The following is a 19,498-nucleotide window of genomic DNA, read 5'->3' on the forward strand; positions in this document are numbered from 1 at the left end:
TGCTCTGTGGCCTTGGGTAAGTCACTTCACGCCTCCGGGAGACGCGAAGAAGAAGCAGTGTGGCTCAGCGGATAGAGCAAGGGCCCGGAAGTCAGAAGGACCTGGGTTCTAATCCCGGCTCGGCCACGTGTCTGCTGTGTGATCTCGGGCAAGTCATTTTACTTCTCTGTGCCTCGGTCGCCTCACCTGCAAAATGGGGCTTAAGACCGCGAGCCCGGGGTGGGACAGGGACCGTGTCCAACCCAATTACCTTGTATCTACTCCAGCAATTAGTACAGTGCCTGTACCTAGTGAAGTATTTAACAGATACCAAAATTATTATTATTATCTGGGCCTCAGTTCCCTTATCTGTGAAACGGGGATTCAGTACGTGCTTTCCCTCCTCCTCAGACCGTGAGCCCCACGTAAGATAGGGATGATGTCTGATCTGATGGGCTTGTATCTTCCCCGCCGTTTATTACGGTGCTCAGCACCCACTAAGCGCTTAACGAAGACCGCACTGTATATCATTACTGTTATGATCCTGCCCGTAAACCTTCCGATCAGACGAGGCAGCAGATGTCAGCGTGGCTCGGTGGAAAGAGCCCGGGCTTGGGAGTCAGAGGTCATGGGTTCGAATCCCTGCTCCGCCACTTATCAGCTGGGTGGCTGTGGGCAAGTCACTTCACTTCTCTGGGCCTCGGTGACCTCATCTGGAAAATGGGGATTAACTGTGAGCCTCACGGGGGACAATCTGATGACCCTGTGTCTACCTCAGCACTTAGAACAGTGCTCTGCACATAGTAAGCGCTTAACAAATACCAACATTATTATTACGTACATCGATGCACACAGGATAATTAAGGATAAGCATATTTAAAGCATTCCATCACCTTGCTACTCTCCTCCTCCAACCCAGCCCACATACTTGGTTCCTCTAATGTCAACCTTCTCACTGACCCTCCATCTCTTCTCTGTGGCCGCCGACCCCTGGCCCACATCCTGCCTCTGGCCTGGAACGCCCTCCCTCCTCCAATCCCACAGATATTTACTCTCCCTTGGAGGCCGTCCATGACTGACCCCCCTCCTTCGAGAAGCAGCGTGGCCCAGTGGCAAGAGCCCGGGCTTGGGAGTCAGAGGTCGTGGGTTCTAATCCCGCTCGGCCGCTTGTCAGCTGTGTGACTTTGGGCAAGTCCCTCTGCTTCTCTGGGCCTCCGTTACCTCACCTGTAAAATGGGGATTAAGATTGTGAGCCTCACGTGGGACAAGCTGATGTGACCCTGCTGTATCTACCCCAGCGCTTAGAACAGTGCTCTGCACATAGCGCTTAACAAATACCAACGTTATTATTACCTTGAATCTGTTGCCGAATTGTACATTCCAAGAGCTTAGTACAGTGCTGCGCACATAGTAAGTGCTCAATAAATACTATTGAATGAATACCCCAGCGCTTAGAACAGTGCTTGGCACAAAGTAAGCACTTAACAGAGAAGCAGCGTGGCTCAGTGGAAAGAGCCTGGGCTTGGGAGTCAGGTCAGGGGTTCAAGTCCCGGCCCTGCCACTTGTCAGCTGGGTGACTGTGGGCAAGTCACTTCACTTCTCTGGGCCTCAGTGACCTCAGCTGTAAAATGAGGATTAAGACTGTGAGCCTCACGTGGGACAGCCTGATTACCCTGTAGCTACCCCGGCACTTAGAACAGTGCTATGCTCATAGTAAGCGCTTAACAAATACCACCATTTTTCTTTTTTAACAGATACCATCTTTTTTTTTTTCTCCCACTCCCTTTGCTTCTCCCTGACTTGCTCCCTTTGTTCTTCCCCCTCTCCCAGCCCCATAGCCCTTATGTCCATATCTGTCATTTATTTCTATTAATGTCTGTCTCCTCCCATCTAGACTGGAAACTCACTGTGGGCAGGGAATGTGTTTGTTGTTGTATTTTCCTCTCCAAAGCGCTTAGTACGGTGCTCTACACACAGTAAGCGCTCAGTAAATGCAAATTGAACGAATGAATGTGTATTAAGTCAACGTGAGTCAATAAAAATAGCCAGACCAGAGTGAAAGGTTGTCATGGAATGGCCTGACTGGGGAGGAGGCAAGTAATCTGGGAGTGCTGCTTGGAGGAGGCAATCATTTAGGAGTCAGTCGGTGATATTGAGTGGTTTACAGTGTGCAGAGCACTGCACTTAAATGCTTGGGAGAGTACAGTCAATCAATCAGTGGTATTTTTTGAGTGCTGTGTGCAGAGCACTGTACCAAGCGCTTCGGGGAGTAATAATAATGTTGGTATTTGTCAAGCGCTTACTATGTGCCCAGTACTGTTCTAAGTGCTGGAGCAGATACAAGGTCATCAGGTTGTCCCATGTGGGGCTCACGATCTTCCTCCCCCTTTTACAGCCGAGGCCACTGCGGCCCAGAGAAGTTAAGCGACTTGCCTAAGGTCACGCAGCTGATGCAGAGTCAGAATTAGAATCCATGACCTCTGACTCCCAAGCCCGCGGTCTTTCCACTGAGCTGCGCTGCTTCTCTGCAGTATAAGAGACTGGGTAGACAAGTTCCTTGCCCACAGTGAGTTTGTAGCCTAAACCTATAGTTGGAAGACACCTTCCCTGCCCTCAAGGAGTTTATAATTTAGTGGAGGGCTTTGAAAGGGGAAGAGATGAAGCAGTCTCACCCACTCCTGCCCCTTTCCGAAAAATTGTGGTATTAAGCGCTGGCTTGGATGCAGAGATGTTTGGGTCCCTTAAGGGGCTCCCGGTCCAAGGTGAAGGGAGAACAGGGATTATCCGCAATTTACAGATGACGAAACAGGCACAGTGAAGTGGCTCGCCCAAGTCACACCACGTGCACGTGCTGACTGTGTGCAGAGCACTGTACTGAGCGTTTGGGAGGGGACAATGGAAGCAGCGTGGCTCAGTGGAAAGAGCGCGGGCTTGGGAGTCAGAGGTCATGGGTTCGAATCCCAGCTCTGCCACTTTTCAGCTTTGTGACTGTGGGCCAGTCACTTCACTTCTCTGGGCCTCAGTGACCTCATCTGGAAAATGGGGATTAACTGTGAGCCTCACGTGGGGCAACCTGATTACCCTGTATCTCCCCCAGCGCTTAGAACGGTGCCCTGCATGTAGTAAGCGCTTAAATACCAACATTATTATTATTAACAATAAACGGACACATTCTCCGCCCACAACGAGCTTAGGATCTAGAGGGGTTGTGCCTTCCCAGAGGAAGAGTTAGAAGGAAAGCCGGAAAACTCTTCCCTTCCTCGCCTCGGCTGCGGTAAATCCTAGCGATTTTTATTGCCGTCGTTACATGCCAAAGGGGCGGGGCCGGGTTGGCGGGACTCTGCCTCGGTGACCCCCGGATCGCTCCTTCTCTCAGAGAAGCGGCATGGCTCCGTGGCTACAGCCCGAGCCTGGGAGTCAGAAGGTCGTGGGTTCCAATCCCGGCTCTGCCGCTTGTCTGCCACTTCACTTTTCTGGGCCTCGTCTGTAAAACGGGGTTTGAGACTGCGAGCCCCTTGTGGGGCAGGGACGGTGTCCAGCGTGATTCGCTTTCGTATCCACGTGGATGAAGACGCAGATCCTCTGACTCCCAGGCCCCAGGCTCTTTCCACTATGTGCTTAGAACAGTGCTTGGCACATAGTAAGCGCTTAGCAAGTCCCATAATTATTATTATTATGCGATGCCGCTCCTCCTTGGGCTTGCTTTCTGGGGGTGATAGGCGGAACAGGGGTGTGTTTGGGGGGGTCACGGAGGGGAGGGTCTTCGAAGCAGCGTTATGTCCGGGTGTATCGGGGTGTATCGGGTGTATTGGAGAAGCAGCGTGGCTCAGTGGAAAGAGCACGGGCTTTGGAGTCAGGGCTCATGAGTTCGAATCCCGGCTCTGCCACTTGTCGGCTGTGTGACTGTGGGCAAGTCACTTAACTTCTCTGTGCCTCAGTTCCCTCATCTGTAAAATGGGGATTAAGACTGTGAGCCCCGCGTGGGACAACCTGATTCCCCTATGTCTACCCCAGCGCTTAGAACAGTGCTCGGCACATAGTAAGCGCTTAACAAATACCAACATTATTATCGAGAAGCAGCGTGGCGCAGTGGAAAGAGCACGGGCTTTGGAGTCAGGGCTCATGAGTTCGAATCCCAGCTCTGCCACTTGTCAGCTGTGTGACCGTGGGCAAGTCACTTAACTTCTCTGTGCCTCAGTTCCCTCATCTGTAAAATGGGGATTAAGACTGTGAGCCCCACGTGGGGTAACCTGATTTCCCTGTGTTTACCCCAGCGCTTAGAACAGTGCTCTGCACATAGTAAGCGCTTAACAAATACCAACATTATTATTATTATTATTATTATTATTATTATCGGGGAGCGAATTGCCGGTGGGGGGCATCTGTTGGTTTTCTGCTGTATTTTCATCTGTCTTACTGCTTGTGGGCAAGGACTCTGTCTACCGATTGTCATATCGTACTTTCCCACATACTCAGTACGGTGTCCCGCACCCGGCGTGTGCTTAATAAATACCACCGTTTGGTTGAATCCCTGCTCTGTAATTGATTTATTTATTTAATCTATTTGTATTCAGGTGTGTCTCCCCCTCTAGACTGTGAGCTCATCGTGGGCAGGAAGGTGTCTTGTGTGTTGTATATTGTCCTCTCCCAGTCGCTTAATCCAGTGCTCTGCACACGGTAAGTGCTCAATAAATACGAAAATGAGGGCAGGAAAACCCACGAATGAGTCCCCAACTTCCCTCCTGGCAGAGAAGCCAGCGTGGAGGCCGTAGGCTCAACTCCCCGAGCCGGTTTCGTGTTCCTCTCCCCAGGGAGCCTCCTTGCTCTGGCCAGAGGTTTCTCCGGGCAGGCTTCCGAACACCTCCGACTCACGTTGCAAAACCCTTGCAGGAGGCCAGAGGGTTGACAGTTCTAATCTGCGTTGGGTCTCCGAGCCACTAACCCGGAATCCGGCGCGTGGCACCCGCTGGACCCTCAGTATAGGTCGTGAGCGCGACTGGCGTGTGGTTATTTTTTTTTTGCCTAACTCCCTACCTGGGTCGGGAGTGCGGTCCCAGTCAAAAAACCCGGACAGTCGCCTCTGCGCTTTTCTGCGAGGAGGAGTTGAGAGGTCGACCCGTGTGACGCGGGTCTCCGGGGGCCGAGTATCGGGGATCGGCTCCCCGGGGCCGACCAGAGACCCCCAGCTTGGAAACGGCCCCGCCTCCTCCCGCCTGCGATGCCGCTCGTTCTCGGGCCTCGCCTTTGCAGGGGCTGAGCTGGGGCCGGGCTCTCTGAGGAGCCGGGGTTCAGGGAGGCCCGGGGATCCCCCCGGATCCTTCTAGATCCCTCTAGGATTTACAGTGTCAGGGGACGACGGTAGCGCGGCCTTTGCGATCTCCCCCGCTGGCCCGGTGGCCCCGCGGTGCGCAACCTTGGCACGGTCCTCCCCTCGTTCTCTCCTCGCCACCCCCGCTAAACGCCCTCAGACCCACCCCCTGCCCCGCGGGACATTCCGGTTTCCGCCCGTTCTCCTCCTTCCCCAAACCCCCGTCGTCGCGGCTCTCTCGGGCCGGAGCCGCTCGTCCGGCCTCCGGCGGGGCCCCGGCCGTCACCGGACCAGACTTAACGTCCGTCCGTCCGTCCCGAAAGCCCCCCGTCTCCCCGGCCCGCGTCTTTGCTGCCGACGCGCCACTCACTCTGTCTGCTCCTTGTCTTGTTGCTTTTTATGCTTTAAGGCCACTTGTCCTTCCACCTGCTCCTTTCCGTTGACCTTCTTCAAAGCTACCGCAGCGAGGCTGTGTCCCGACTCGAGGGTAAGATCGCTCCGGGGACGAAGAGGAGACGGGAAGACACCGAGAGACGGCTCCCGGACCCCCGTCCGCACGGGACCCCGAAGCGGCGGCTGGTTTCTCTGGGATTCGGAAAGCGGCTCTCTCTCGTCTTGTTTCTGGCCGACTGTGAGCCGGCTCCCTGCCCCGGGCGGCCGGCACCGCACCTTCGTGTCCCGTGCGGTGCCGGGCACAGGCAGAGTCCAATAAAAGTTGAAGAAGAACGCTCTGCTCCGTGAATTTCTTGGGGGGGATGTGTCCTCTCCCTCCTCTCCCCCATTCCCGCCCTTCTCCAACCTCCAGAAGGCAGGGCCCCAGTAGCCGCCCCTCGGTCCGCACGCCTCTCGTGTCCCCGCTTTTGCCTCCCCGCCACCCCGGCCCGCAGGGGAACGGCCCAGTGGCCCCGGCTCGGCCACTTCTCTGCTTTTTGACCTTAGGCCAGTCACTTCCCTCCTCGGGGCCTCAGTTACCCCGACTGTAAAATGGGGATTAAGACGGGGAGCCCCCCTGTGGGACAGAGACTCTGTCCAACCCGATCTGCTTGCACCCACCCCGGTGCTTAGTACAGCGCCCGGCACATAGAAAGTGCTTAACAAATACCATCATTATTATTATAATTATTACCCCCAGGGCTCCCCGGGGGTTTGGTGATCAGGACCCTTGAGCGGATCTTAATACCGTCCCACGGGGGCAGCTCGGATGGGGGAATGGATTGACAGCGGTGAATTGGCGCTGGACTGGCCCAGAATGTTGGCCATGGGGAGACAGGATGCTGATTTTGGGTCCATTCATTCAATAGTATTTATTGAGCGCTTACTGTGTGCAGAGCACTGTACTAAGCGCTTGGGATGAACAAGTCGTCAACAGATAGAGACGGTCCCTGCCGTTTGACGGGCTTACGGTCTAATTGGGGGAGACGGACAGATGAGAACAATGGCAATAAACAGAGTCGAGGGGAAGAACATCTCGTAAAAACCGATGGCAACTAAATAGAATCGAGGCGATGTACGATTCATTAACAAAATAAATAGGGTAACGAAAATATATACAGTTGAGCGGACGAGTACAGTGCTGTGGGGAGGGGAAGGGAGAGGTGGAGGAGCAGAGGGAAAGGGGGAAAAGAGGGTTTAGCTGCGGAGAGGTGAAGGGGGGATGGCAGAGGGAGTAGAGGGAGAAGAGGAGCTCAGTCTGGGAAGGCCTCTCGGAGGAGGTGAGTTTTAAGTAGGGTTTTGAAGAGGGAAAGAGAATCGGTTTGGCGGAGGTGAGGAGGGAGGGCGTTCCGGGACCGCGGGAGGACGCGACCCGGGGGTCGACGGCGAGACGGGCGAGACCGAGGGACGGTGAGGAGGTGGGCGGCGGAGGAGCGGAGCGTGCGGGGTGGGCGGTAGAAAGAGAGAAGGGAGGAGAGGTAGGAAGGGGCGAGGTGACGGAGAGCCTCGAAGCCTAGAGTGAGGAGTTTTTGTTTGGAGCGGAGGTTGATAGGCAACCACTGGAGTTGTTTAAGAAGGGGAGTGACAGGCCCAGATCGTTTCTGCGGGAAGATGAGCCGGGCGGCGGAGTGAAGAATAGACCGGAGCGGGGCGAGAGAGGAGGAAGGGAGGTCGGAGAGAAGGCCGACGCGGTAGTCTAGCCGGGATATGACGAGAGCCCGTAACGGTAAGGTAGGCGTTTGGGTGGAGAGGAAAGGGCGGATCTCGGCGATATCGTAGAGGTGAAACCGGCAGGTCTCGGTAACGGATAGGACGCGTGGGGTGAACGAGAGAGACAAGTCAAGGATGACACCGAGATCGCGGGCCCGAGAGATGGGAAGGACGGTCGTGCCATCGACGGTGATAGAAAAGTCTGGGAGAGGACCGGGTTCGGGAGGGAAGACGAGGAGCTCAGTCTCGCTCACGTCGAGTTTTAGGTGGCGGGCCGACATCCAGGTGGAGACGTCCCGGAGGCGGGAGGAGACGCGAGCCCGAAGGGAGGGGGAGAGGACGGGGGCGGAGATGGAGATCTGCGTGTCATCTGCGTAGAGATGGTAGTCAAAGCCGTGAGAGCGGATGAGTTCACCGAGGGAGTGAGTGTAAATGGAGAACAGAAGAGGGCCAAGAACTGACCCTTGAGGAACTCCAACAGTTAAAGGATGGGAGGGGGAGGAGGCTCCGGCGAAGGAGACCGAGAATGACCGGCCAGAGAGGTAAGAGGAGAACCGGGAGAGGACAGAGTCTGTGAAGCCGAGGTGAGATAAGGTACGGAGGAGGAGGGGATGGTCGACAGTGTCAGAGGCAGCAGAGAGGTCAAGGAGGATCAGAATGGAGTAGGAGCCATTGGATTTGGAAAGAAGGAGGTCACGGGGTGACCTTAGAGAGAGCAGTCTCGGTAGAGCGGAGGGGACGGAAGCCAGATCGGAGGGGATCTGGGAGAGAATGGGAGTTAAGGAATTCTAAGCATCGATCGTAGACGACTCGTTCTAGGATTTTGGAAAGGAAGGATAGTAGGGAGATAGGGCGATAACTGGAGGGGGAAGTGGGGTCGAGAGCGGGTTTTTTTAGGATGGGGGAGACGTGGGCGTGTTTGAAGGCAGAGGGGAAGGAGCCCTTGGAGATCGAGTGGTTAAAAATAGAAGTTAAGGAAGGTAGGAGGGCAGGGGCGACGGTTTTAAGAAGGTGAGAGGGAATGGGGTCCGAGGCGCAGGCGGAGGGGGTGGCACTTGCGAGGAGGGAGGAGGTCTCCTCTGAGGATACTGCAGGGAAGGATGGGAAAGTAGGGGAGGGGGTCGGTGGGGGGGAGGGGAGAGGCGGAGGGGTGACTTTGGGGAGCTCAGACCTGATCGTGTTGATTTTCGTGAGGAAATAGGTGGCCAGATCATTGGGGGTGAGAGATGGGGGAGGGGGAGGAACAGGGGGCCTAAGGAGAGAGTTAAAGGTCCGGAACAATCGGCGGGGGTGACGGGCATGGGTGTCGATGAGGGAGGAGAAGAAGCTTTGCCTGGCGGAGGAGAGGGCAGAGTTAAGGCACCGAGGCCCTCCGTGAGAAGGCCTGCCGGGGGTAACTGTTTGGGGGAATGGAGGTCCGTCTTGTAATGAACCTGAACTCTGGGAGAGGCCACTCACCTCCGGTAAGTTTAGCCCCCCGGGGATCCTTCCGGCCTCGCTCTGGCCTTTCCTCCAAGGTGAGGGAGAGAAGCGGCATGATGTGGTGGCTAGAGCCCGGGCCCGGGAGTCAGGGGGTCAGGGGTTGGAATCCCGGCTCTGCCACCTGTCTGCCGTGTGACCTGGGGCAAGCCTCTTCACTTCTCTGGGCCTCAGTCACCTCATCTGTAAAATGGGGATGGAGACTGAGCACCACCTGGGACAGGCAATGTATCCAACCCGACTTGCTCGTATCCAACCCAGTGCTTAGTAAAGTGCCCAGTGTAGAGTGCTTAAAAAATACCGTAATTATAATTTTTATTATTACAAACCCTGATGGCTATTGCAGACTCAATCCTATTTATTGAGCACTTAACTGTGTGCTGAGTACTGTACTAAGTGTTTGAAAGAGGACAAGAGAACAATGTAACAGACACACCCCCTGCCCACGAGTTTACAGACTAGAGGGGAAGATATTCATTCAATCATTTATTATTGAGTGCTCACTATGTGCAGAGCACTGTACTAAGCACTTGGAATGTACAATTCAGCAACAGATAGACAATCCCTGCCCAATAATGGGCTCACAGTCTAAACGGAGACAGCAAAGCAAAACAGAACAAAACAAAACAAGTATTCATTCATTCATTCAGTAGTATTTATTGAGCGCTTACTATGTGCAGAGCACTGGACTAAGCGCTTGGGATGAACAAGTCGGCAACAGATAGAGACAGTCCCTGCCGTTTGACGGGCTTACAGTCTAATCGGGGGAGACGGGCAGACAAGAACAGTGGCAATAAATAGTCAAGGGGAAGAACATCTCATAAAAACAATGGCAAATAGAATCAGGGTGATGTACATCTCATTAAACAAAATAAACAAAATAGGGTGATGAAGACATACAGTCGAGCGGATGAGTACAGTGCTGAGGGGATGGGATGGGAGAGGGGGAGGAGCAGAGGGAAAGGGGGAAGAAGAGGGTTTAGCTGCGAAGAGGTGAAGGGGCAGGGTAGAGGGGGCAGAGGGAAAAAGGGGGGAGGTCAGTCTGGGAAGGCCTCTTGGAGGAGGTGAGCTTTGAAGAGGGGAAGAGAATTAGATTGACGGAGGTGAGGAGGGAGGGCGTTCCAGGACCGTGGGAGGACGTGGCCCGGGGGTCGACGGCGGGATAGGCGAGAACTGGGGACGGCGAGGAGGTGGGCGGTGGAGGAGTGGAACGTGCGGGGTGGGTGGTAGAAAGAAGGGAGGAGAGGTAGGAAGGGGCAAGGTGATGTAGAGCCTCGAAGACTAGAGTGAGGAGTTTTTGTTTGGAGCGGAGGTCGATAGGCAACCACTGGAGGTTTTTAAGAAGGGGAGTGACAGGCCCAGAGCGTTTCTGCAGGAAGATGAGCCGGGCAGCGGAGTGAAGAATAGACCGGAGCGGGGCGAGAGAGGAGGAAGGGAGATGGGAGAGAAGGCCGACGCGGTAGTCTAGCCGGGATATAACGAGAGCCCGTAGCGGTAAGGTAGCCGTTTGGGTGGAGAGGAAAGGGCGGATCTTGGCATCTGGTGAAAAAAAACCTAATGATGGTATTTGTCAAGCGCTTATTTTGTGCCAGGCACTGTACTCAGCGCTGGGTTAGACACAAGCAAATCGAGTTGGACACAGTCCCTGTTCCATGTGGGGCTCACATTCTCAATCCTCATTTTACAGATGAGGTAACTGAGGCACAGAGATGTCAGGCAACCCTCTGACCCCCCAGGCCCTTGTTCTATCCACTATACCATGGTGGCTCAGTGAAAAGAGCCTGGGCTGGGGAGTCAAAGGTCATGGGTTCTAATCCCTGCTCCGCCACTTGTCAGCTGGGTGACTTTGGGCAAGTCACTTCACTTCTCTGGGCCTCGGTTACCTCATCTGTAAAATGGGGATGAAGACTGTGAGCCCCACATGGGGCAACCTGATCACCTTGTATCCCCCCAGCGCTTAGAACGGTGCTTTGCACATAGTAAGCGCTTAACAAATACCAACATTATTATGCCATGCTGCTTCTTGGACAGACAAGGGCCCAACTTTGCGGGCCTCAGCACACACCTGCAGCACACACTGCAGCAGGTGGCTGAGAAGCAGCATGACGTAGTGGCTAGAGCTCGTGCCTGAGAGTCAGAAGGTCATGGGTTCTAATCCCTGGGGATTCCCCCTGGATCATGGGGAAGCACCGTGGCTTAGTGGAAAGAGCCCAGGCTTGGGAGTCAGAGGACATGGGTCCTAATCCCTGCTCCGCCACTTGTCTGCTGTGTGACCTTGGGCAAGCCACTTCACTTCTCCGTGCCTCAGTGACCTCATCCATACAGTGGAGATGAAGACTGTGAACCCTACATGGGACAACCTGATACCTTGTACCTACCCAGCGCTTAAAACAGTGCTTGGCACATAGTAAGTGCTTAACAAATACCAACCTTATTATTACTATTGTCTGGGCCTCAGTTTTAAAACTGTGAGCCCCCCATGGGACAATCTGATCACCTTGCATCTACCCCAACACTTAGGACAGAGTTGGGCATATGGTAAGTGCTTAACAAATACCACTGTTATTTGTATTAATGATAATAATGATAGTAATAACAACCTGGGCTCTGCCACTTGTCTGTTACTTGACCTTGAGTAAGGCACTTCCCTGGGCCTCAGTTCCCTCCTCTGTAAAATGAGGGTGGGGACTGGGTCCAACCCGATTTGCTCGAATCCGCCCCAGCGCTTAGTACAGTGTCCAGAGTAAGCGCTTGGCACAGCTGGGACTCCCTGACCCCGTAACGCGCCTGCGCGTGGGGATGAGCCCGCCGCGCGGCCCGGTGGCGGGTAAACCGACGACGCGCATGCGCACGCCCCCCTAGCCGACCCCTCCCCCCACCTCTCGGACGTGTCCCCTGCTCCGCTCCGCCGTCCAATGGGCGCGCTCTCCGCCGCTCCCGGCGGGTTTCTATTGGCTGTCCCTCAACGCCCAACGTCTATCGACGTCTCCCCCTCCCCCCGATAACGGACGCGCCCGGCAGCCAATCGGAAGGGGAGTTTCCGTTGTCCGTTGGGCGGCGTAGCCAATCCGGTTTCAGGCCAGCCTCCCTCCCGGCCCCCCGGAGCCGTTGCCCCGCTGGCCGCCATTTTAGCGTTTTGTCTGCAGCGTCGGCGCCGCGCGGAGGAGGCAGAGGACCGGGTTTTTGCTTTTTTCCCCCTTGTTTGTCGTGCGGGTGAGAAAGTGAGGGTCCCTCTCCCCCTTCCCCCGCCATCCGAGGGGATCCCGAGGGAGGTGGGGGCCTGGCGGCGCCCGTCCCCGAGGGCCGCCTCGTGCTCTCCGAGGGCCGCTTCACGCCTTGGAAGATCCTTCCGCGCCTCCCTAACCCCCGGCCCTCACCTCCGTGCCCAGAACTGGGCCTTAATAATAATAATAATGGTATTTGTTGAGCTCTTACTATGTGCCGAGCACTGTGCTAAGCGCCCGGGGAGAGATAAGGTCATCAGGTTGTCCCACGTGGGGCTTCCAGTCTTCGTTCCCATTTTACAGATGAGGGAACCGAGGCCCAGAGAAGCGAAGCGGCTTGGCCAAGGTCACCCAGCAGACAAGTGGTGGAGGCAGGATTAGAACCCGTGTCCTCGGACTCCCCAGCCCGGCCTCTTTGCATGAAGCCACGCTGCCTGAAAGCGTCTAATGGCCGTCACTACAGAATAAGGGGCGGGTTGGACTCCAGCTGGGCCCCCCATTTTTATCCCCCTTTTCCAGTCGAGCCACGGGCCCGTTTGGCGGCCTTGCTTGAACCCGGGCCTCTCGCTGTGCAGCCCTCTTCCCCTCCAAATATCCCCGTCACCGACACCACTCCAGGAACACCCGCGGGAGGCCTGTGGAAAGACCTGCCTTGTTGCTGGGCCTTAATTAGGAACCGTCTCTCTCCCCCACCCCATCCCCTGTTTTCTTGCTCAGGCCGAGTCGAGATGGTGAAGCTGTTCATCGGAAACCTGCCCAGAGAGGCGACGGAGCAGGAGATCCGCTCCCTTTTCGAGCAGTACGGGAAGGTGCTGGAGTGCGACATCATCAAGAACTATGGCTTCGTACACATCGAGGACAAGACGGCCGCCGAGGACGCCATCCGCAACCTGCACCACTACAAGCTCCACGGGGTCAACATCAACGTGGAGGCCAGCAAGAACAAGAGCAAGGCCTCCACCAAGCTGCACGTGGGCAACATCAGCCCCACCTGCACCAACATGGAGTTGCGGGCCAAGTTCGAGGAGTACGGCCCCGTCATCGAGTGCGACATCGTGAAGGATTACGCCTTCGTGCACATGGAGCGGGCGGAGGACGCCGTGGAGGCCATCCGGGGTCTGGACAACACGGAGTTTCAAGGTGAACGGGGCCCGGGGGGCGGCCCACTCCGGGTGGGGGGCCTGGGGCCTTTGTGGCCAGTCGCCCGAAGGGGGTCTCCTGTTGGTAAGACGCAAGCTAAATCCACAGACATCTCGCAAGTGGTTTTCCTTAAACCCCAAGGGCTACTGTTGTCTAGCACAGGGTGCAAGTCTGCCCGCCAGAGGCTGGCAGCTGCTCCCTTTTGTTCCCCGTTACCTCTCCAGAGTGCTCCGTAGTAGAAGGAATTTAGCTGGTCTCTTCTTGAGTCCTCCCCTCCCTTCTCTCTCTCCTTTTTTTCCCTTAAGCCCTTCGTGTGTTAAAGGGAAGAAAACCGTCCTGGAGGTCAGGGATCCCCTACTCGGCCTGGAGCTGGAATCCCCAGCCCCCAAGTTCCAAAACCCTGGAGTCCCAGGACGGGATGTTGAGTAATGTCGCCGAGGGGCTGTGGTCACAAGTGCTTTTGTCCAGGGGCTTGGACCTCTAGAGGGCCTGGAGCTTGGTGGAGGGGTAGCCACGGAGAAGGAAAGGGCCAGGACGGCCTCACTGTTAGCCGGGGCTTCCTTTGGCCTCCGTTTTAGCCGATTTGACTTGGGAGTGGCTCTGGCAGGGCTCTGTGGCGGTGCCATTCCTTCCCCTTGGGGCAGAAGTTTAAAATCTCTGTCGACTAAATGAATACACCATCTTCCGGAGACCTGTTGTCTCCTAGGGCTGCTCTGGATGGGGCCGCCCCTCTCCTCCCTGACACACCCATCGCCCCTTCTCTAGGGAGGAGGCTGTTGCTTACTCAGTTCCGGATGAAACCCGAGGCACTGTCGGGCTGGCGCAGAGTCCCGGGGTGGTCAGTGGCCGAGGTGGGGTCCCATCCGGGCTGGGTGGGTTCTGCCGGACCTCTCTCTGGCCTTTTCCCTCTTCACTTAGCTGCTCGGTCCTCACCGGAGTGGATCGGGTTGGGTTGTTTCCCAAAAAGATCCTCACGTGGCAGTTGTGGTTACCAAGTTTCTGGAGTCCTGGAATTCTTGGCTCTAGGCCCTACCTCCTTTTCTCCCCCAGGGTGTAGCCCCTGAAGGCACCTTCTTGACCCTGGGTTTCTGTGGTCTCTGGCAGGCTGCTGGGGTGAGTTGGTGATTTTTTGGGCTCCAAAACTCAAATTGAGCGGTGAGACCCACCGTCCACCTGCTGTCGTATCTTCCTTCTGAGCACGACTTCCCACCCTCGATCCAGATGGTGTAGGTTCATTCAATAGTATTTATTGAGCGCTTACTATGTGCAGAGCACTGTACTAAGCGCTTGGAATGTACAAATTGGTAAGAGATAGAGACTTGCGGGCCAGGAGAACTGCCGCTTCTGGTCGTGGTGGCTGGAGGCTCCAGTCGGGAGAAACGGGCTCTCCACCCGGCCCCTCTCGCTTTGACCATCTTGAACGGCTACCGCTCGGAAACTTCCTTCATTTCATCTGCTTTCCCGGTTGTGTTTCTGTCAAGCAGACTTAAACCATTGCCTCTGGGTTGGCCGCTCCCTCCTTTTTGGCCGTTTGTCCTCGGGTCTGTGTCCTGAATGAAGGGGGCTCAGGAAATGAGGGTGCTGGTATTTTATATCAAACACTAGGGGGTGACTTCCTCCAGGAGCTCCAGATCCTGCCTTTTTGTTTCGAGGGCAGCGTCACCCCGAGGTCAGGCCGTTCGGGAAGAAACGACCGGGTCTCTTCCTGTTTTAGCCGAGCCAGCTTCCAGGCTTTCCGAGTGGTAGGCCACTGGAAATGCCTGCCCCCCATCCCCTCCGTTTTGGCTAAAATGACCGTAGGACCGCCCCCGACACCCCCCCCCCCCCTTCCTTCACAGCATTGAAACCCAGCTAATCTCTTGCAGTGTGGCAGTCCCTGCCTCCCCCCACCCCGGATTCAGGAGTTCCTATCTCACCCCATTTCCTCTCCCCACTCCTCAGTTCAGTTTTCTCCAGCAACCTCCCACGTCGGCACTTGTTTTGCCCGTAAAATATTGCAGGCGGCAGCGTGGCCTGTCTGGAGCCCGGCGGGGCCCGCTGGGAGGCCCAAGGGCAGCATCCCCCTGAAGCGGAGCAGCTGAATTTGAGGGCCGGTTGGATGACTCTTCGCCTCCTAGGTTGGGCTCCCTTCGGCCCCCGCTCCCCACCCCAAGGGGGAAAGCCGGGAAAGGTTGGCGCTGGCCCAGCCCCGGGAGCTCAGGTCCTGGCAGTCCCGTGGGCCGAACCGGCTCGGGTCAGTATTCGTCAGGCCGGGGGTGGGAGTTTTCTTCTCCCTTTCATTGGGCCGGTCGGGCCAGACCGGCTCTTTCAAACCCTAGGGAAGGGGCAGAGTCGGGACTCCAGGGTCCCTGACCGCTTGCGACCTGGGACGCCACCGGCTTCATGAGCCGTATCGTCCCTGTGATTTTTGCCCAGGGGAGGAACTCTGCTTCGGGACTGAGCCGAGCACGCTTTGAGATCACTTTCACTTTCGACCCCACCCTTTACTCGTGTTCCCCGTGTGAAAAGTCAGCGTGAACCGACTCCGGTCCCGGTTGTCTTTGCCAGGCCGGGGTTCCTCTCCTTATCGGGGCTGGGCGGGGCCGCACCTGCCCCCAGAGGAGGAGTCCAGGCCGCACTGTCCTTCCGCCCGAGTCCTTTCACCTTGTTTTCCTCCCACTCCTTCCCTCTTGAGCTTCCTTCTCTTGGGAAGTTGGAGTGGTGAGTGTCCGGATCCCCCCGGAACTGCTGGGATTGGATCTGGCCCAGGCCCGGCCCCTTGAGGCGTATGCCTAGCAGGCTCTGCTCCCGGTGGATTGCCCTACCCCCCCGGGAGGGGGTCTTTGGGGACCGACTCGTTTCTAAACCACCACCCCCTCCTGCTAGAGCCAGTAACTACCCCCCACCTCATTTCGAGACTCGGGTGTTGAGGGTGGCTCCTGATTTGATCTGGCGCAGTCAATCAGCCTGGATGGGCGGGAGGGCCACTGGCCCAGTTCCAAGACCCTTTTCCAAGCCCACTCTCTTCTGGGGTGGGGGGTGAGGGGAGTCTTCCCCAGCCTGGACTCGGGACCCCTCTGGCGGGCTCCCACTGCGGAGACAGACCGGCCTCGGCCCCGCTCCTGGGTCCCTTTGAGAATGACGGCCCTTGGTGAGTGCGTCCTAGGGGCTTCGGCGCCAAACCAGGTGGTAGGTAATGGGGCTGCTCGGGGATGGAGTCCCCGCCTCTTCGGGGGGCTTGGACACAAGAGGGTCGCAAAGCTCGCGGGAGGGCCCCCCCTGCTCAGCGTCCGGAGGCGTCCGGCGGAACCGGAGCGTCGAGGAGGAGCCGCGGGCTTGGGGGGGGGCCCCCTGCGGCCCGGCCGAGGCGAAGACCACTGGGGTGCGGGGAGGTGGCGGGGCCCCGGTGCGCGCTTGCTCAAAATCCTCTGCTCCCCTTCGGAGGCCGACGACGTGGCCGAGTCGCCGGGCCCCGTCTCCCTCGATCTGGCCGAGGCTCGGAGCCGGCCCCGGGGTGGCCGGGGGCCGGGGGCGGTTCCGTGACTTGAGCTATAGCAACCCTTCTCGCGTCTGTTTCTTCAAGGCAAACGAATGCACGTGCAGTTGTCCACCAGCCGGCTTAGGACCGCGCCCGGGATGGGAGACCAGAGCGGCTGCTATCGGTGCGGGAAAGAGGGGCACTGGTCCAAAGAGTGTCCGGTAGACCGTACGGGCCGCGTGGCGGACTTTACCGAGCAGTATAACGAGCAGTACGGAGCGGTGCGCACGCCCTACACCGTGGGCTACGGGGAGTCGGTGTATTACAGCGACGCGTACGGAGCGCTGGACGCCTACTACAAGCGCTGCCGGGTCCGGTCCTACGAGGCGGTGGCGGCGGCGGCGGCGGCCTCGGCGTACAACTACGCGGAGCAGACCCTGTCCCAGCTGCCGCAGGTCCAGAGCACGGCCATGACCAGCCACCTCACGTCCACCTCGGTCGACCCCTACGATCGTCACCTGCTGCCCACCTCGGGGGCCGCCGCTGCCACGGCCGCTGCTGCTGCGGCCGCGGCCGCCGCCGTCACCGCGGCGTCCACCTCCTATTACGGGCGGGACCGCAGCCCCCTGCGTCGCGGCGCGGCCGCGGTCCCCTCGGTCGGAGAAGGCTACGGGTACGGGCCCGAGAGCGAGCTGTCGCAGGCGTCGGCGGCGGCCGCGCGGGGCTCGCTCTACGACGTGGCCCGCTACGAGCGCGAGCAGTACGCGGACCGGGCGCGGTACTCGGCCTTTTGAAGCTCGAGGTGAGCATTGAGGCGCGGGGGCCGGGTGTCCGGGTCTTCCCCCCCCCGCCCCCCTCTCCGGCGGGTTCCTCGCCACGTGTTGCCACGGCAAGAGGCGGGGGGCGAGGGGTCGCCCGGCCGCCCCATTGGGGGTGGGGAGGAACGTGGGGAGGGTTGGGGGGGCCGGACTCCGAGGGGAACCCGGGTGGAGGGGCCGACCGGCTCCCCGGGCCCGGCCCTTCTCGCCTCGGGGTCTGGGTGCCTAGTTGTGGTGGGTCCGGACTCGAGGCCGGGTGGTCCTCGCGGCCGTGAGGCGGTCCGCTCCGGTCGGATCCGGCGGGGAGGTGGCCGCCGCCACCGTGGCGTTCCGGCCGACCCTCCTCTGCCCCCGCTGAGGAAGAGGCCCTAGTCTCCCCTCGGGACGTCGTCCTCGCCTGGTGACCGCGGATCCCCTAGCCTGATACCCTCCTTCTGAGCGGTGGTCTTCCACCCTCTACCCCTAGGCGCCTTTGCCCCCGCGGTCCTCCCCCCGGTCACCGGGTCGACTTCTTAATTGTCGGCATGCCACTCGGGACGGGGACCCACCCCCTTCCTTGGGATCGTCCGGCCTCTTGTGCGTTGGTCGTGAAGTGGTCAGGCCCTCCAGACTTTTTGCCGGCCCCGGGTACCGAGCTTCGGGGACCTTAGGGGGTGCGGCCCCCAGACTATGAGGCGGCAGATCTCCACTGGGTCCCGGGTGGTCCCGGCCGTTGGGCTGCTCCAGAGTCCCTGGCAGTTGGGTGGTGATCGCGGGCTAGCCGGCAGGTGAGGGGTAGAAATCCACAAGCCCCGGTCCGGCCCCCCAGTTAACGACCGGCCCTTTCCCACCCAAAGTTGGATCCTGATGAGTTTCTCTCCGGTAGTCACCCTCAACCCCTCCCCCATCCTCCGAGCGGCTGGTTTTCCCGAAAACTCCGGAGGCCAAGATAGGGCGGGGGGTGGAGAGATGTTGGAGGGGGCAGCGGAACCCAGGAGGGCTGGCATGTTGAGGGTGGGGCCCGGAGGAGAGGTTCTGGGGCCGCCAGTGTGAGGGTGTCTCGCTGTGACCCCCCCCGTGTTGTGCTCTCTTTCAGGTGGGATGCGTTTGGGCTGAAACCCCGGGCTGCGGTTGGTTGTGTGTGCACGAGAGCTCCCCCGGCCATCTCCGGGCCAGCCCCGCGCCGTCGGGTGTGTGACGACGCCCCCAGGAAGTGCGGACCTGAACTTGACCCTGCTAAGTCGAGACCCTCTCTTTCCTTCCTTCCTTCCTTCTTTCCTCCTCCCTCCCCTCCCGCCCCAGCAGTAGCAGCCGCAGCCGCCTAGCAGCGGCCCGGGGCGGGAGCAGAGGTTAGCCGGCCAGCCTTCCCCTGACCATCTCCTGCTTTCCACTGGGTGTTGAATCTGGGGACCGCCACAGTAGGGGAGCCGCCCTGTGCCCCCGCCACGGCCCGACGGGTTGTCGAGTAGACTTTCGTCACTTCATATATATATTTTTTTTTTTCCAGTGAAATAAAATGTTTTTCGACTTACGTGTGTCCGCTGTGAGAGGTTCTCGCCGTGCCTTGCCTGAACCGGGCCCGAGCCAAGCTGTGAGTTTCTGTGGGGCCAGTTCTGCACTCCTGGCTCAATGTGCCGCTGGTCCTCGTGTGGCTGGAGGGGGGGGCCGGGCCCTGCCCTCGGCCCCTCCTACCTGCCCGATGGCAGTCTGGGAGGGGGTGCCCTGGCACGGCCACTCTGCCTGCCAGGCAAAAGTGGGCATGTGTCTGTGTGCATATGCACACTGGCGACGGGTCCTGGACAGGGGATGTGTGTATTTGCCTCTTCTGGCAGTGGTCCTTGTAAAAGGGTGTGTGCTCATACTAATAATGCTGACGGCATCCGTTAAGCCCTCACTATTCAATAGTATTTATTGAGCGCTTACTATGTGCAGAGCACTGCACTAAGCACTTGGGATGAACAAGTCGGCAACA

General features: G+C 58.1%; 1 protein-coding gene across 4 annotated transcripts; it reads left to right on the top strand.

The window, feature by feature from the left end:
- Positions 1-12,019: 12,019 nt before the first annotated feature.
- Positions 12,020-19,057, top strand: LOC100087759 (RNA-binding protein 4). Of its 4 annotated transcripts, none has more exons than XM_029061703.2 (4): positions 12,020-12,121; positions 12,850-13,272; positions 16,835-17,531; positions 18,623-18,708. In XM_029061703.2, the coding sequence occupies exons 2-3, from the start codon at positions 12,861-12,863 to the stop codon at positions 17,521-17,523; spliced, it is 1,101 nt and encodes a 366-aa protein (XP_028917536.1). In that variant the 5' UTR covers positions 12,020-12,121; positions 12,850-12,860; the 3' UTR covers positions 17,524-17,531; positions 18,623-18,708. The 4 variants fall into 4 exon arrangements, with proteins under 4 accessions (XP_028917536.1, XP_007657267.1, XP_003429290.1 ...); XM_007659077.3 differs by having other exon boundaries at positions 12,023-12,121; positions 16,835-16,913; positions 18,623-19,057; XM_029061704.2 differs by having other exon boundaries at positions 12,038-12,129.
- The last annotated feature ends 441 nt before the right edge of the window (positions 19,058-19,498 follow it).

The sequence above is a fragment of the Ornithorhynchus anatinus genome, chromosome 3, assembly GCF_004115215.2.
Source record: "Ornithorhynchus anatinus isolate Pmale09 chromosome 3, mOrnAna1.pri.v4, whole genome shotgun sequence".
Classification (NCBI taxonomy): Eukaryota; Metazoa; Chordata; class Mammalia; order Monotremata; family Ornithorhynchidae; genus Ornithorhynchus; species Ornithorhynchus anatinus.

Coding starts and splice junctions, on each gene's coding strand:
- LOC100087759 (XM_029061703.2), top strand. CDS start 12,861: ATGGTGAAGCTGTTCATCGGAAACCTGCCCAGAGAGGCGACGGAGCAG. Junction 13,273..16,834: donor GGACAACACGGAGTTTCAAG/GTGAACGGGGCC, acceptor TGTTTCTTCAAG/GCAAACGAATGCACGTGCAG.